This window comes from Hyposmocoma kahamanoa, unplaced genomic scaffold (assembly GCF_003589595.1).
Source record: "Hyposmocoma kahamanoa isolate Upper Pololo Valley unplaced genomic scaffold, ASM358959v1 67, whole genome shotgun sequence".
NCBI lineage: Eukaryota > Metazoa > Arthropoda > Insecta > Lepidoptera > Cosmopterigidae > Hyposmocoma > Hyposmocoma kahamanoa.
The window spans coordinates 3,189,713-3,207,866 of NW_020653855.1; the positions used below are offsets into that span (position 1 = coordinate 3,189,713).

At 34.9% G+C, this 18,154-nt stretch overlaps 1 protein-coding gene across 1 annotated transcript in view; it reads right to left on the minus strand.

The window, feature by feature from the left end:
• Window positions 1-451: 451 nt before the first annotated feature.
• Window positions 452-18,154, minus strand: part of LOC113232189 (pollen-specific leucine-rich repeat extensin-like protein 1) — a 24,148-nt gene continuing 6,445 nt past the window's right edge. The window contains exons 4-11 of the mRNA XM_026466831.1: window positions 16,602-16,664; window positions 13,238-13,366; window positions 10,415-10,507; window positions 9,650-9,757; window positions 7,642-7,695; window positions 3,700-3,894; window positions 2,760-2,807; window positions 452-1,657 (exon numbers count right to left, since the gene is read on the minus strand). Coding sequence (XP_026322616.1) covers window positions 1,566-1,657; window positions 2,760-2,807; window positions 3,700-3,894; window positions 7,642-7,695; window positions 9,650-9,757; window positions 10,415-10,460 — 543 coding nt within the window. The 5' untranslated portion in view covers window positions 10,461-10,507; window positions 13,238-13,366; window positions 16,602-16,664 and the 3' untranslated portion in view covers window positions 452-1,565. The remainder of the gene's footprint in view (window positions 1,658-2,759; window positions 2,808-3,699; window positions 3,895-7,641; window positions 7,696-9,649; window positions 9,758-10,414; window positions 10,508-13,237; window positions 13,367-16,601; window positions 16,665-18,154) is intronic.

An 18,154-nucleotide genomic window follows, 5' to 3' on the forward strand; every position in this document is an offset into this window, starting at 1 on the left:
AAGTTAAATAAACAGAGCGTATTTTGCCATGACATTAGAGAAAAAGGAGGAGGTTCTCAAATAATTGTCTCCGTTGCCGTACGGTTACCATGCCGGAATGCCGAGGTCCCAGTTTCGATTCCCGGGCTGGGAGAAATATTTGTATGGCCTACATTTATTTCTCTCGTGAGTTTGGGTGTAATTTGTTGTGTTTGTCCATGGCAACCTCGAAACAGGGTTCCTCTAGTGTGGGACTATGTTGTGTATCTGCGTTGTTGTGATTATAATTCGACTATTTTTTTTCCGGATAATTTGTGAACCGGTTTTAATGATTATTTTTTGTTGGAAAGGGGGTACCTCAGTATTGGGCCTATTTCAATTTGAAAAAAATATTCTACCTCTAAACGTGGAAAACTAGAAGATGAATCCGGTTTCGCGCACTTTCCGGTAACCGATTTCAATAAAACTTGGCAAATAGATGTAATTCCACGTACTTTTGAGGTCAGTTTTTTTAGTACGCTGTACTGAGATTATTTAGAAGCGCAATTGCAGCGCCACGGTCATGCGTGTGCGCTACTTTTGCAGTCACAATTAGTGAACTAAAAATGACAGCAGTGAAGACGCGCGGATGCCGCGTCCCTGCAGTGCTTCTAGAAACGTCTAATTTGAAGCCGCCCTAAAATTCAACTCTGTCGTCTAAGATAAGAACGGTCCAAAGTCCCTTGACAACTTTGATAGGCCCTTGATTGTACTACGTACTTATATACACAAACTAAACACTACATTTAATACAAATTGAAATTTTGCACCAATATTGACCTAATAAACATTCGCGTCACATGAACTTCGACCTAACGAGCATTCGATTTAATTGAACATTCGATTATATGACTATTCGATCAACCGTGTCCGAAAAATAAAGCTTTGTGCGAACATACGTGTTTCGACATTGTGTAGCAAAGTCTAGAAACACGGTTCTCGTTCCACATTATTAGAGAATGAACTCTGTCCTTCATGTGCGTGAGTAAGGCGCTCCGCAGATGGAGCAACGTTCGTTGACGCAACTGGCAACTTTTTACAAGTTTCCATTAACGGTTGCCGGTTGCCGTAATTTTAAATAAACTTTCGAAATTCACAGTCAAGACTGACGCTGCGGGGGGACGGGGAGGGAATGAAATTGCTTCGGGAGTTGCGGTTGCCGTTTGCTGAAACTGGCAACTGGAGACAACCGGTACAAATTTGCAAGTTTCTAGTTGCGGCAATAAAGAATTTATTTAATCACGGATTTCGGCAATCGAAAACTGTAGTCGATTGCGGAAATTCTCAGCAGAAGTTGCTACGTCTGCGCGGTTTCTTGACATTATATGAAAACGTCATAAACAGTTAGTTGCGGGTTGTCAGTTGCCGAAACTCGATGATCAATGTTCCATCTGCGCAGCGCCTAAGGTGTAAATACATAGTGATATATCATCATTATAATGGGATTTTAAATAATACAAAATTGACTACTTTTTTGTAGACCTACACTTATATGACACGTATTTTTTTCTTAATGATTAAACATTGATTAAAATAAAACATAAAAACTAAATATTATAAATATTGTAGGAAGGTAATGGTTCGTATGTCCAATCTTCGTCGTCGGAGTCACCTGTGTTTACAGCTTCGTACGTTTCCTCTGGAAAACAAAAATATATGTATACGTTTAAACGTTTGTTTTATATTATGCGATGTTATTTTTAAATAACTCCAAATTAAAGCATTCCTATAATACCTATCAACCAGTTCCAAGACTTCGTAATTCAAAACTTTTTGCCTTTTCAAAGTTGAAAATTATGAATTATCGATCTAATGAACATTCGAACGTATTAAATTCGATGTAAAGATTAATTGATAAATTGAACAATTTCAAGTTCAGTGTTTATTTAAGAGGGAGCAGAGGAAAAATTCCTAATCTTCGATTTGATTTTAGAGGGGTATATCCACTTTAAAGTTAAAAATAAAATATTGTATGAGTAACTACACGATATATTCAAGCATAGACATTAATCAGAAACATAAAACAAGAAAGTTTCCTCGATAGACAAAAATCACGAAATGACCTCTAATTTTCACATTTTTTAGATTTATCTTCGAAATGCTACAGGTTATTAGGACAAAAATTAGATAATTAATTATATTTATGCATGATCGACAACTGTCACTACGGATTTTTTTTAATCCCTTTAGTTTTAGAGTTATTCCGCTAAAACGAATTTGGTACTTTTAATGCGCAAAATTCAACATCTCCTGTCGCATGTCACGCGAACTTCAGGCATATATTTGTTTCACAAATTTGGGCGGAGCCAACGTCAAAGCTTTTTTGGCATGAGAGCTCTTAAGGACTGTACATGGCAAGTTAAGAGCTTTCTAATTTAAAAAATGACCAGCAGGTGTAGTATAACATACGAGTATTCCTTGTTATGGTCTAGCTAAAGTCGATTTTTTTTATAAGAGAAGAGAATATTAAATTGATGTTTAATAATGCTAGTTATTGATCTAATAAAAATAGTGTCGTCTTATTTACTTCATTCACTTTCTCAGTCATCAAAGTGGTCATCCAGTTAAAATATATCTTTATATATATTTATATAGACCCTTGGACATAAATTCGCGCCATCTTGTATTTTTTTAAATGGCTGTATAGAATACAAAATGTTAGGAGCGAAGAAAACGTTTTCCCCGTTTTTAGTCAACGAGGATTAAAATATTGCTAAAAAAAAATAGTGTTATCTATATACCTGCTTCAGGTGCTGGCATGAGTGGCTTCTGGAATGGGGCTGCTGGCGCTACAATAAAATGAAAAAAAAAAAAGAAATTATTACGTCTATCTCCAGATAATAGAAATTATCATTCAACTCCAGGAACCTGTGGTCTTTGTTCCATCCGTTAAGTTATAACCGGAGCGTAGTTTTATAAAGTTCTTTTTTATTTTATTGCAAATGAAATAAATAAAAAAAATTAAATTTTATTGCGTAACCGAGAAAATGCGTTAGTAGCGTAAGGCTTAGAGGCGTAAGGGAATATCCGGTTCTTGACAATACATAAAAAATAAAGTTTTTCGTTGTTCGTTGGGTCCGTTGATTCGTTCCGTGGCTTAGTTGGTATAGCGTGCCAGACGCTATGAAGTATGCGGTATGCAAGAAGACGTCGGTTCGAATCCGACCGGATCGAAGGAATTTTTTCTGAGTGTTCAATCTTTGTATTAATGATTATAAGGGTTCTCAAATTTTCAATTTGCCCATAAATATTATGTAGTGAATACCTTACCTAATTATTCTAGTTAGTGAATTAATGAAAAATATTATATTGATATAAATACCCAATGAAAATGTATAATTATTAGGATTCTATTAATAGAATTATAGATAACAGATTCGCGTTAGAATTTTCGCTATGTTGCCGCTCTGACCACGTCACGTAATAATACGAGAAAGTGACGGGTAACCTTGACACTTGACGCACACATTTGTGCGTGTGCAGATAGCGCCTTGCTGTATGTAGTAGTAGTAGGTAAATAACTTTCGACCGTTGTATGGAGTGTCCGGCGTGTGCCTGTACTATGAAGACTCTGAAAAGACCTATTTACAAAAGTCCTGTTCCGAAATTCCTTCAGGCCCTTGTCTATGCCATTCACTAGGCTTTCGTGGTTAATTTATGAACTTGGAATAGGTGGCTTACCTGGTCTCCACACCGGGTTGGGTGGCTCAATATCCTTTGGTTGTGGTGGCAAAGGCTTATTCGCCAGGACTGGAGACTTCAACTGATTCATATTCATCTGTTGCACTTTACTTAGTGAAACCGGAAGTGGATGTTTTGGCTTTAGGTTGCCTGGTTTTTGGTTACGTGGAGGTCGTTGATTTGGCACTGCTGCCTCTGTAGAGATTTTAAATTAGATTAGCTAAGTATAAAGTCTCCCTTTAATAGGAGACATTTATCCATTTATCCGGTCCGTACGCTTCTATAATAATAAAATATAAAACTGTAGTGAAACAAAAACTTTATAATAAAGGTTATTTATTATTAGGGCATGCGAAAACGGAGTGATTTTGAAAACAGGGTTTTTCGGTTTTTATTATTGCTACACAAATAATTCTTTAAAAGTATCAGAAAACTAAAAAAACAATTGTTTTTTCGGTTAACCGAGTAACCGGTTTGCATGCCCTATTTATTATACAACATGTGCTTACTTAGATGACAAACATCTGTGGTAGGGATGTAGGTTGTCTCGATCTCGACGATGTTTGAAATCAATATTGTAAATGATAAATGTGTACAAATGTTTATTTACAAAGAGCAACCCCTAGAGTTTCTCACTCATTCTTTTCAGGGGAATCTGCCGTACGAATGAGCAGTAGGGTTTAATCCATATGACGATTTCAAATGAAGTGCAGATTATTTGAAATTGAGTTTTGTGGAAAAATTTAACAAAGCTTTGGGTCATAAAAATGTCCATTACAATAAACTTGAACCATGTATTATAACGGGGAAAGGAACGTGTTTAAAATGATGAAACAATTTTAAATATTATGGGAAAAGATTGAGAAGCATGCTTCACAGTCTGTGCCCCAAAATATGGGCGTAGACATTAAAAAAGTAAGCAGCGACGAGAAGTCAGGAAGAGTAACTTTTAATTCCGATTTAAAAAATTGTGTTTCGATGAATGCCTTTTCTTTACTAATATATGGATATTTCTTCGGAAGTGAAGATTTGGATTGAATTGTTTTCAATACACCGCAACTATGAAGTTCGCGCTCGTTGTAACATTGAAAATAAATAGGAATCAGGGCGCCTTCAAATTAGGGCGATTTCACTAGGCGTTTCCACTATGTCGTCAAATTTTATTATCGTTGGACGATTGTCGTGAGTAGCTGTTCCCACTAGATAGTGACGACAATTTATCGTTTCACGACAGCCTCCTAGCCCATCTCTGGTTACGACCCAACGCTACTGCAAAGCATGCAGAGGGCGCGGGTTACGAGAGGGGAGGGCAGGGGAGCAGAATACGTGCGGACAGCGATAAATAAAACGTGACGACAATAGGAACTGCGACAATCTGTCGTCACGTTTTTATCGTCAGACGACTGTCGTTCTAGCTGTTCCCACTGTGACGATGACGACAGTTTGTCGTTGTAACGAAAAAAATTGTGAACGACAGTTAATCGTGTCGTGCTATATGTGAACAACTTCATTTAAATATACAAGCCACGACACTGTAAACTGTACGACAATCTTTTGTCACGACATAATGGGAACGCGCCTTTAGACGGTTGTAGAAGCGTTGCAGTCATTTTCAACCGATGTAAAAAAAAGGAGGAGGTTCTCAGTTCGACTGTATGTGTTTCGCGATACCTTGTGGACCGATTTTGATGATTATTTTTTGTTGAAAAGAGGGTACCTCATTGGTCCCATTTAAATTTGAAGAAAATTCCACCTCTGGCAAACTAGGGGTCGAAATCGGTTTCGCGCAATTTGCGGTAACCGATTTCAATAAAACTTGGTAAATAGGTGTAACTCGACGAACTTTTGAGATCGGTTTTTTTACTCTGTCCGGAGATTAATAGTTCACTAAATGTGACTGTATTTGACAGACGTTACAAGTTTTATTTTTATTTAAAAGCATGAAATTGAAAAATAAATATTTACAACAACAAAAAAAAACACAAATTTAAAACTTAAGGATCCATACGGACGATCCTACGCAACTCTGGTTAGAAAGCTGAGAGGCATCCGTTTATATAGAAATCCGGGATTAAACCGACAACATACATCGAAACCGACACTGGCTCAAGACTGGTGGCCCCCATTATGGAAATAATAAATAAAAGTAGCACGACGTGACATCACGACAGTGACGCTGCAACTGCGCTTCTAAATATTGTATCAAAATTGAAGTGGTGTCACTGCAGTACTTTTATAAGCCTTTAATTTGAAGGCACCTTAGGTTTTTTTGGTTCAATTCTATAATCAATGGCGCGTGCGACGATCCGCCATATGCAACGCAAAATTATGCGAATGTGTCCGTACAGGGCGTGCAGCGGGCGTGCATACAAGCCACTCTGCTACGCTTGTATGGAGTTATCATAACTGCCGCCGTGACCGAGCTATTACCATGCTGGACTACCACGTAGAGCTCCCGGGTTGGATTCCCGGGCCGGGAGGAATATTTGAATGGCCAACATTTATTTTTCTCATGAGTTTAGGTGTAATTTCTTGTTGTCTATGTGTGTGTTCATGGACACGCGATACAGGTTTTCCCAAATTTTTTTATTATACCAAGTGACGGGACGAACAAGTAGTGCGCCTGTTGGTAAGCGACGCGCCTATTCATAACAGTTGCAGTGCTACTCAAGATTTAAATAGCAAAGATCTTAGGGGCACTGCCACTGCTCCCGCCACCCTGAGACATAAGTTGACAAGTCCCATGTGCCTGTAATTACCTACACACTCAGAAATGGCTAAGGTGACAGTACTTCCCTGGATGAACTCTTTCACAAGGAGCTATGTAGCTACTTAAACCTAGTGTACGGTTACTGTTGTACGTAACTGTACACTAACTTAACTTGATTTGCTGCATTGACTTAGTCTAATTCTAGTTTTATTTTGCTGTAGTAAGATGTGCTAGTTCTAATTTTGTTGATGTGGTAAATCGAAAAACAATAAATATCAATAACGATTAACACTTAACATTAATAAATATTTAAAAAACATTTATTTTACATTTTTATTTACAATTAAGCAACATTACTTTTACACTTAGAAAAATTTTTTTATTCTATCAAACTACTCCGAGAACACCCTCGTGTTAACGGTTACCGCGATCACGAGGTAACACCCTGTAAGGACAGTGTCGCTATTCAGCTCTTACACCTAGTGCGGGGCTATGAGTGTCTGCATTATTATTATTATACTTGTCTTATTATACATAGTATAACCGGGACCTCTTCATCTAGTGCCCACAATGCAAGCCGGTGGGCCACCGAGGTCGACAAATACCTATATCGTCAAACAACGACAATAACTCTATACTTACCATAGGAAATGAACCTATTTTTCCGGATTTAAATCGCGTACATTTGTTTTTTCAATCAAACCAACATTACGACGTGCGAGAGGCCATTGAAATTAAAAAAACATCCTAATTTCAACAGGGAAGATGGTTTCTCCGTACCACCAGTTTGGGATCCAGTATTTCCTCTGATTAAAAATCCCAAACAGACATAAGCCTGCAGTACTGATTAATGTGTTTTAATTTATTCTAATTTCGATTATTAAATTAATTATAAATTTAACTTAATAAAAAGTCATATTGTCAAATAATATAATTTGTAAAACAGATGCAGCGTAAATTGGAATGTTCTTTGTAAAATTAAAAATAAGGTATTTAATTAATAACTTTTGTAACTATAGTGAAAAAATAGGGTGGTTTGCATTAATATTAGACATAACTGGTTGATGACTGTACCACCTCAGTCAACCGTGACCATGGAATCTGTGAAGGGCTTGAAACGTGGCGTTAGTTTGATTGAAAAAACAAATATACGCGATTTAAATCCGGAAAAATAGTTTCATTTGCTATGTGTAACAATTGTGACAACCTAAGAACTCGATAACTATACTTACTACTACGTTGCTTTTTCAGTACACTGTCCAATTCATTCATTACGGGCACTCCACCTGAAATTGAAAAGACGTTAATACATTTTAAATTGAAAACCTCAGTGAGACTCGGAGACATTATGGCATATCTTTACTAATAAAAAAATATGCACTGGATCAGTTTTTTGCACACTTTCAGAAGGAAATTGGAAACAATCCTATTTCATAATAACTGAAATTTGAATACAGTGAATCGACCTCATTGAGTATATTACCATTTCGGTTTCAGTACGGAGACGGTTGTCAAAGGGCATAACATCAAATGTCTCGCCAAATCCAATGTTTCGCCAAATGTTTTATTGAATTATTCGCATGAATTGTAATTAAATGAACAAAAATATTGACAATGAGAACAATTAACTATTGATAAAAATGTGTCGCTGCAGCATTAAGGGATGCGGCATTAGAAAAAGCGAAAATGAACCAATAAAAATATAAATATGTGTTATTTTCCTGTCTATAAATCATACAATAGCCCAAATATCTCGTGTAATTAGACTTATTTAAGTATACCTAGTTCATTCATAAGTCTTGCCTGATTTTGCTTTGGTTACTTTAGATTACCTGTTTGTTTGTATATTTTGATGATTGTTGATAACGATTATTTTGAGATAGTGTTGTTCTTGTAAGCATACATATTATCGATATTCTGTTATTAAAACAATTCGAATACGAGGTTTTTGTTATTTCATTATTATTCTTTTATTTTTAAAGGTAACAAATAAAAAAAGAAAGAAAGAATGGTTGGAAATTATAGCACTGCCGAACATAAAAATTGGATCAAATAACATTTTCGTTTGTTCGCTTCATTTTGAAAGAAGTTTTTTAACATACTCTCAAATTACATTTTTTCTGTGCAAATTCACTTTTTTTGTAATATTTGAGCGTTTATAAATGCAAAATAACAAATTCAAAATCTCATATGACATTCTCGGATATTGCCATATGACATAAAACATTCCCAAATGGAATATTGACATACTTTAATGAAATGTTTTAATCATACATTGACTACAGTAAACTATACAAATTACAAACATAAAAAAACAGTTTCAACATTCAATTGCATGGGACATTGAGTTATCGAAGTTATGATACAACATTAAAGAAATCCGCCATTTGTGGTGTATAATTTTGGTTTAGGTAGCCACGTTTATTCCTTAGATAGGGCAGCTCCTATCCTTTATTTTTTCCTCTAAGGTACATTTGTGTCTTGCCTTCTACTGCTAATTCCTTTTTTTTTCCATCCTCTAAGGGTAATTCTCAAATTTTATTGTTTTGATTCTAAATTAAAAAATTAAGTAGCAATCAGCCCTCTATGCTTAATTTTTATTTAGTTTTTATATTATATCTATGTTAGTCCTTACGTTATAATATCATAGTTGCCTGATGTAGGATGTAGAAATGAATAAATAAACAAATAAAAATAAATTATAGATCTAAGTTTTTTTAAATTACTTTCGGTGTTTGTCTGTCTATTACACGCGTTCATCTATATACATCTATATGTATATCTTTTGGACTCGATCGAAAAATGACGGGCTGTTGAAGTTACAAGTACAGGTTTTACGAAGATTATTGTTATTTTAAGTACATTACGAAGAAAAAACGAAGAAATAGTGATGAAGAAAGTTAGAAGTATATTCCTTATTTTAAGCCTAATTACAAAAGACTTTATCCTAAAAATTCCAATAATTACGAATTCAAAGTTTTTGTTCAAAGTGATAGAAGATATTCTGATTTAAGTGAAAGTGGAAACATATATTGACTCCCACCGTTTAAGACAATTTAAAAAGCCCAAATAAGTGAACTAAGTTATTTAAGAGAAAGTGAAAACATAATGTATTAGAATTACAATGGAAAATATTACTGAGGATCCCAGAGGATCCCGATAATTAAACGAAGACATGGCTCAACGGACATGTCTATCTCTTAATAATAAAAAAATCTTTTGCATTGTGTGCTTATTTACCAGGTGTGAAAAGCCCAGCTGGTTTAGTGGGCGGAATAGGTCGTGCACTGGCGTTTGAGGGGCGAGATGCCTGTTTTTTCAATGGTGGCGGACATTTGATTGGAGAACCTGCAAACATACCGTACAACATGAATTGAGTTGAGAGAAACGTCACAGGACACATACCTAAATTTAACTATTACGATTACATAATTAGAACACGAAAAAAAAACGAAAAGAAAGGAAAAAACATAACAATTAGATAATACACAAATAACACACAAACAAGAAGCAACAATTACACAGCTTGATGTCTGCTCTCTGCATGTGCTACGACCAGAGATGGGCAAGCGGCCGGGTTTTAACCCGGCGCTTTGCTAATGTCGTGTTTAAATCCCCATTAATGTCCAATATCGTGGGCAAAAACTATTTACAATTAAATATTCGATCCGGCCGGATTCAAACCGAAGTCTTCTAGCAAGTTTCGTTACATTTTTTTCTGGCACGCTAGAAGACGTCGGTTCGAATCCGGCCGGATCGAAGGAATTTTTTCCAAGTGATCTTTGTATTAATAATTATAACAATCGACTAAATTGGTAGGAACCATGTAGGAACTTTTTTCAATTAACTTGCTATTGAATATCGTCAGAAAAGTCTTGTTGAAATGATCCCTTGTGCATCGGCACATAACTGTTACGTAAACTGTCACTCCTCCCGTACCGCGCCACTACTTCAGGAACCGCCTCAGTTAAGCGGTCAAAGAGAAGTAAAGAATTTGTAGCTTACGTGGTGTAGGGTTAAACAAGTCGACTTTTGGCGATTTGAACTCCATGTTGTCGGGATAGTCGTATTCGTCAGATTCTTGATCTGATTCTGGATCTAAAATGACAGTAAATGTTAACTTATCTAATAAAACATGCTTTGCGACGTCTAGTTGCGGAAAACAGTCCTACATACCATATTATATCTCGACTCATTCGAAGAACAGAGTCCAGTGTAATTATACAGCGAAAACAGGATAAAATACATAATCTCGTTATTCAAAGTAAGGACTTTGGTTTGGAAATATAAAATCATGCTATAAAATCGAACAACAGTCAATCTGATATCCACAGCGAAGAACAACGAACGAAATGTCCTGAGAATACGCTCCCTTGCACATAGGTCTTTGTTCTACGGATAAGTCGATGTATAATCCATTTGTTTAGGTTTGAGATGTGAATGAATTTCAATAAAAAGATTTACACTTAGTTAAGTACCTAACAAATGGACTATAATCAATAATAATAATGCTATCAGATTTGATACTGACATATAAGTTCTGATTCTAAGTATCTTAAGTGATGTTTTTTTGATGTCGACTGTGAACTGGCAATCGATACTATATAAATTTTGACAATTTTACAGGTGAAGAAAAAATTATTTGCGTCATTTATATAGCATCTGGTTTATTAAATAAAAATACACTACAGTCAATTCGGGTAACTTTGAACATTTTTTGCGTTTTTCTAATAATTTCAAATTTAATTATGTTTCTTAACAATGACTTTATTAACTGAATAGTGTTCTTTTAAGCCCTTTTTTCGTTCTTATAGGAGGAATTTAGTATATTATTCAACAAAACTGTTCTAGATTTGCTCCAAAAGTCACATTCAAAGTTGCCTTGAATTTTGGGTAACTTTGAATAAGATTAGCCTTCGATATGGAAACCGTATATTTTCTAGATATATTACAGTTTGTGTAAGATTATACGACATATTCATATTTTTTAGATGTGAATCTGTCCAAATATTCCTGACAGTGCGTTCAAAAACGACATTTGACTTGGTATTGCCATAATAAAACGAGACGAACTAATTTAGTTGAAATGAAAAACTTGTTTTTTCTTTAGATTTTTTAATTAATGCGAATAAAAATGAAAATTTTCTGTTTAATAATAAATTCTACGCTTATTTAGCTATCAAACGAGATCAAAATGAATCACCTATAACAATTATTTTAGGCAAAGTAAATACATAACAAAAATCTATTCACCCTACTCCTTGTATAAAATGTCGTCATCAATGTAAATACGGCCGCCTTTTCTAGATAGCTGTTGCTCTTTTATAATATTCACAATATCGGCTTTATTAACTTGACATGTCTCAACGTTAGAGGGCCAAGACCAACCTCCTAAAAAGCATTTTTGGAGCACTGAGACAGTAATTTCCAAAGGAGTAACTTTTAGAACTCTCCCTGGAAACAGACTACTACTACTACCTCTTCTCTAAAAACACAGTCAAACATATTCAAAGTTACCCAAATTTCTCTGTTTGGTAACGTCGTCAAAATCTAATTCGTTTTACGCGTAAATACAAAACCAAATTAAATTATTCTTTAAAAAAGCGATATATAAACCTCTACTTAAGTGTGAAAACCAAAACTTACCAGTCAATATTCAGATTTATATATTTAATTCCGATTCTAAAACTGAGCAACAAATCACACCAAACTACTTTCGCCAAGAAAAACCGCGAAAGTTTAAAAAAATACAATTTAACATTACTTTTTTCTTTCATAACTTTCGTTTAACAATTTTGTTCCGATTTAGACAGTTTCAATACTAAAAATAAAAGATCGCCATACATAAAATAAATTTTTAAATCTTTTACGCAACTACGTTCAAAGTTACACCACGATTCAAAGTTACCCGAATTGACTGTACGTATTTTTATTTAATAAACCAGATGCTATATAAGTAATTTTTTTTTCATCCTGTAAAGTTGTCAAAATTGAGATAGTACCGGTTGCCAGTTCGCAATCGATATGTCAATTTTTTTTTATTAATAATTTTGACTTGGATACAAGTCCTTTGAGCCATGTCTTCGTTTAATTATGTTTCTGTAAATATGGCCGCCACAAAGAGGATAGGCAATTTGAGGCGGCGTGCTTGGATTGACTCGGGAACGGGGACTCCTTAGAACGGGCCGATACGGGTATTTTAGTTCGAGATTCGTATAATTTCGCGTTTTAATCTTCGATTAAGGCACAATAACACTATCCTATTCCACTTTAAACTGGATTTCACAAAATAATTGAAAGTCAAAATAAAAACGACACTTTTCCCTCCATAAAGCCCAGAGCGAATCGTCAATTTATATATATATATATATATATATATATATTGATGATATCAAGGGATGAGACGAACAACCTGTCCATAACACTTGAGTGCCACTCAGAGCTTTTAACTCGCAAAGAACTTAAGCGTGAGACACACAGAGAGCGGGTGCAGTTCGGGCAAGAAACGGACGCACGCGCCCGTGCTCGGTGAGTTGTCGTCAAAAAACACTGCATTTCGGCTTTTAACGAGGGAATATAAATTTATTCGTTGTTCTATAGAAATAACTTACTTTCCATTGAAAAACGCAAGTTAAATGTATATTTTATCATAAAAAATTACAAGAAGCCGAAAAATCCTTTACGCAGCTTTTTCTCATAATTTGATATTAGAGTGTTTTGGTTTGACACGGTAGAAATATGAAAATATTTTTGGAACACCTGTAAATCCCTATATCAAAGAAATAAATGAATTTAAATATACAATTTAAAATTCTTTTTTATTCTCACCTTTCGGTCGTGGTCTGTTAATCAAATTTGGATGATTTTTAGTCTGTTTCTGCAATTGACCCGATTTTCCTGGTTTCGGTGGTGCCACTCGATTCCTCGATGCTTTTGTGTTTCGTGGTACAGTTCCATCTGAATATAATACGTGCTTTTTAAAATAATGTATATGCAAATAAATAAATTAAATTAAATTAAATTTTCAATTGACAGAAAGACAGTTCAAATACTTATGGCTTTCATTTCAAAATTACTATTTTTGTAACTAATTTCTTTCACATTGACAAGTTGCAATTTGTCAAAGCTACTCTAATTTCTAGTGATAACAAACAGATCAACTAGATGGCGCTTATTGCACAGATTTTATGGATATTACCGGCTATTCTTTTGTTTTGTTTGGGATTAGCGTCATCTACCCATAATAGTAGTAGTAAATTTGTTTGTAACACACAATGCCATGCATATTTGTCAACTTCAGAAATTAATTTTAACTCATGATCAATATTAACCGTAGTATGAGAGTTGATTCAAGAGGGAGCAGAGGAAAAATTCCTAATCTTCGATTTGATTTTAGAGAGGTATATCCACTTTAAAGTTAAAAATAAAATATTGTATGAATAACTACACGATATATTCAAGCATAGACATTAATCAGAAACATAAAACAATAAAGTTTCCTCGATAGATAAAAATCACGAAATGACCTCTAATTTTCACATTTTTTCTATTTATCCTCGAAATGCTACAGGTTATTAGGACAAAAATTAAATAATTAATTATATTTATGCACGATCGACAACTGTCACTACGGATTTTTTTTGAATCCCTTTAGTTTTAGAGTTATTCCGCTAAAACGAATTTGGTACTTTTAATGCGCAAAATTCAACATCTCCTGTCGCATGTCACGCGAACTTCAGGCATATATTTGTTTCACAAATTTGTGCGGAGCCAACGTCAAAATTTTTTTGGCATGAGCGTTCTTAAGGACTGTACATGACAAGTTAAGAGCTTTCTAATTTAAAAAATGACCAGTAGGTATAGTATAACATACGAGTATTCCTTGTTGTGGTCTAGCTAAAAGTCGATTTTTTTATAAGAGAAGAGAATATTAAATACATGTTTAATAATGCTAGTTATTGATCTAATAAAAATAGTGTCGTCTTATTTACTTCATTCACTATACATACTTTATTCCTATATTTATACACGTAAACGGTTCATTAGATTGTCCTTTTTTTTATTGAGTTATTGAACATGTTGCTATTCAATACTCCTTGTAGGTTGCCCAGGAAAAGCGCTTACAACTTTTTTGCCATACCTGCAGGTCGATTCAGAACCATACGATAAGTCTATTGTCGATATTCGATTTGATATCGTACGATTTCTTTTCATTTTTAATCACAACACCCGAATCAAACGTCAAACCGTCGTATTCGAAACCGAACCGAAATGACGTCACACCCGTACGATTACTCGTACTTCTCGACCGGCAAAGGCTACAAACATTATTCAGAACACAAGTATCGAATGAAAGTTACCGAACGTCCTATTGTTTACAAAGCAAGAATGTAATATGGAAATATCATATTACTTTAAATAAAGCCTGGATTTTGTCCAATTTTATTAATGCAAGACTAATGCATCCCTATATTTCAAGCCTTTAAAGCCTTAAAAATGTGTTTAAAAGGACTTTCATTTTTCTTATAATCTATTTCACCGACTAAATCCGTAAACGTTGTTGGATAACGATATCGTATCCGAAACCGAATCGAATGTTTAACTCGGAATGTTCTTAATAGTTCGGAAAGCCCCGTTCGATTCGAGAACGATATCCAATCGAAACATTCGGTTAAAATATCGAAGAGTTCTGAATCGGGGTCCAGGTTCAAAAACGAACTTCGGTCTTTTCTCTCTTTGCTCTGCAGGGCGTATAACTCGCTTTCCAAATCACGTGATTTGGACATTGGTCTTTTGTTGAACAGTTACAAAAGAAGGCTGGATGATATTATAAATACATAAATTACATTTCAATTAATTTTATAGTACTTAATTATTAATACAAAGATCGAACACTCAGAAAAAATTCCTTCGGTCCGGTTGATTCGAACCGACGTCTTCTAGCTTATCGTGCCAGACGCTATACCAACTCAGCCACTGGTAGCTGTAAAGGTACAAACTGGGTGATAAATCTTTCATAGATTTCTCATAGATGGCGCTACGACTAAAAAGTCGTTGAAAATCCGAATACAAAGACACGACGCAAGCACATAGAAAAATTCGTGGGGTCCGCTGGTTCGTTCTGTGGCTTAGTTGGTATAGCGTCTGCCACGGTCTTGGTCACGGTCACGGTCTTTCATGGTGTCCGATCTTTGTATTAATAATTATAACAAACTAGTGGAGTAATTTCACAAGAAATAATTGAATATAGATTTTGTAAGTCAATGATATAGATGCAATAAAAATTTATATGTTAATATTTTATTTCTTAAATCAGTTTGTGAATATCGATTTTATAAGTAGCTAGATTAACTATATATTCGCATAATTTAAAACAACAATAATTTTGTTGATATTTCATAGTAGTCATTGCATGCTGTGATGTTCCTTAAGTGTAGGAGCACTTAGTTTTAAACTATTATGTTCGGTATTTAATGTGTAGTGTTTTTCTATGTGGAATGTCCTGAATAAATAAATAAAAAGAAAATAAAAAAAATTAATAATGCAAGTGTAGGTAATAGCGCGAGGATGGGTGAAGAAAGACGCTTGAATCTCCAATTTTGCGGCGTTTATTGACGTAGTTGTATGATCGACATAGGAGACGTAAACGCGCTCACCCTCGATGTTAGCTCACCCTCCCGCCGACAATCAAGAACTTAAACTTTTTTTTTCCATCCTCTAAGGTCACTAACTCATTTGTCAAAATTGTTTGCCTTTGACATTTCATTTCGAATAAAACTTCATCTCGACTGATATTAGAATTGAGGTCGAATTAAATTGTTTTGTTTTTCAGAGATATTCGAAATTCGGAATGTAATAGTAAAATTGAATTGGATGTTATTATGAAGCAATTGTTATTATACATTTTCACAGATAAAAAAATTGTTCTAACATAACAGTTTATCTTTATGCTGGTCGTAATTAGCGGTTTTTGAACACATAGAGGGTTTATGATATGTGTGTAGATAAAGAATATAATATATAGATAGATGTTAAGGTTAAAAATTAGCATCGACATCAACCCTGGTTTACGTCCGCGGCATTGTAAATTGGGAATTTGTTAAATTCCATTAATACTGGTAAAGAAAATTGGACGAAATCGAGCAGTCTTCTTTTTGAAATCAGTTAAAAATCGTTGCAAAAATATACTTACGATGGCGGGGTACATTTTCAATTGATGATGGCGTGGGAAACGCTTTCAGTGAGATGTTGTCATCTGAAATTAAGATAAAGAAAGCATTTTATTACTAGCAGGTATTGCAATAGGCACTGAGTGCGTGTAGAATCCATGATAACAAACCCCAACGAAATCGAAACAAACACTACAAAACAAAAAACCAACGAGATAGAAGTGTCCGTGATACCGCTTATATTTTAACCAATTTTAACCAATCTACTGCCTAGTAGAGCGTTGAGTAGAGTCAAAAAATAACGCCGTATTTATTTTGAAACTCATTATAGAAGCGTTCTGTGCTCTTCTTGCTCGTGGAGCACCTGCAGCCCGATTCAGGACTGTTCGGTATTTTAACCGAATCGATCGATTGAATATTGTTCTCGAATCGAAAACGCTTTCCGAGCTATTTAGAACATTCGCGTTAAACGATCGATTGAGATTGGTATACGATATCGTTATCCAACAACGTTTACGGAGTTAGTCGGTGAAATAATAACAATAATAACGCACATACTCAACATAGCCCAGCACTATGGAAAACCTGTGTTGTACCTTGAACACACGCATAGAGAACCACACATTACACCCAAATTCACGAGAGAAATAAATCTAGGCCATACAAATATTTCTCCCAGCCCGGGAATCGAACCTGAGACCTCTGGGTGGCAGTCCGGTATGGTAATCGTTCGGCCACGGAGGCAGTTTATAATAGATTGTAAAAAATGAAATAGGTTATAAGAAAAAATTAAAATCCTTTTACATTCATTTTTAAGACTTTAAAGTCCTAAAATATAGAAATGCGTTAGTTTTGCATTAAAATAAATTAATGAAATTGAACAAAATTCAGACTTCACCTAAAATAACGACTTTCATATTACATCGTCTGACGTCTGCGTCTCCTAATAATATCACACCTTCCATGGTGATAGACAGGTGATAGGCAATCAATAATATTTTTTCCAAGTGTAGGTGTACGTATGGAGTAATTGTACGGGAGTGACGTCATTTCGGTCCGGTTTCGAATACGATTTTTTGACGTTCGATTCGGGTATTGTGAATAAAAATGAAAAGAAATCGTACGATATCAAATCGAATCGACAATGGAGTTATCGTATGGTTGTTAATCGACCTATGGTTTCCATAGTCTAAGGAGTAGAAAAGTAAAATGATTTTCACTTTTGACTTAATAATAATAATGTATTTATTCTCTTCCACAGTGGAACTTATATCTAGTATATAAACTACAGTGTATACTTTTTATTGTGGAAGACTGGTGCCAAACTAGGTAAACCCTGTGTTATGAGACACCAGGTAAACCTTTGCGGAATAAATTTGAAATTAGGAAACGAAACAAAAATTCTGTGGTAAAGTTAAAACTACTACATAAATAGTTAAGGTTAACATATAAGCAAAGAACGAACAGTAAAATACAGGCAGTCGCGCGCGCGCGTGTGTGTGTGTGTGTGTGTGTGTGTGTGTGTGTGCGTGTGTGTGTGTGTGTGTGTGTGTGTGTGTGTGTGTGTGTGTGTGTG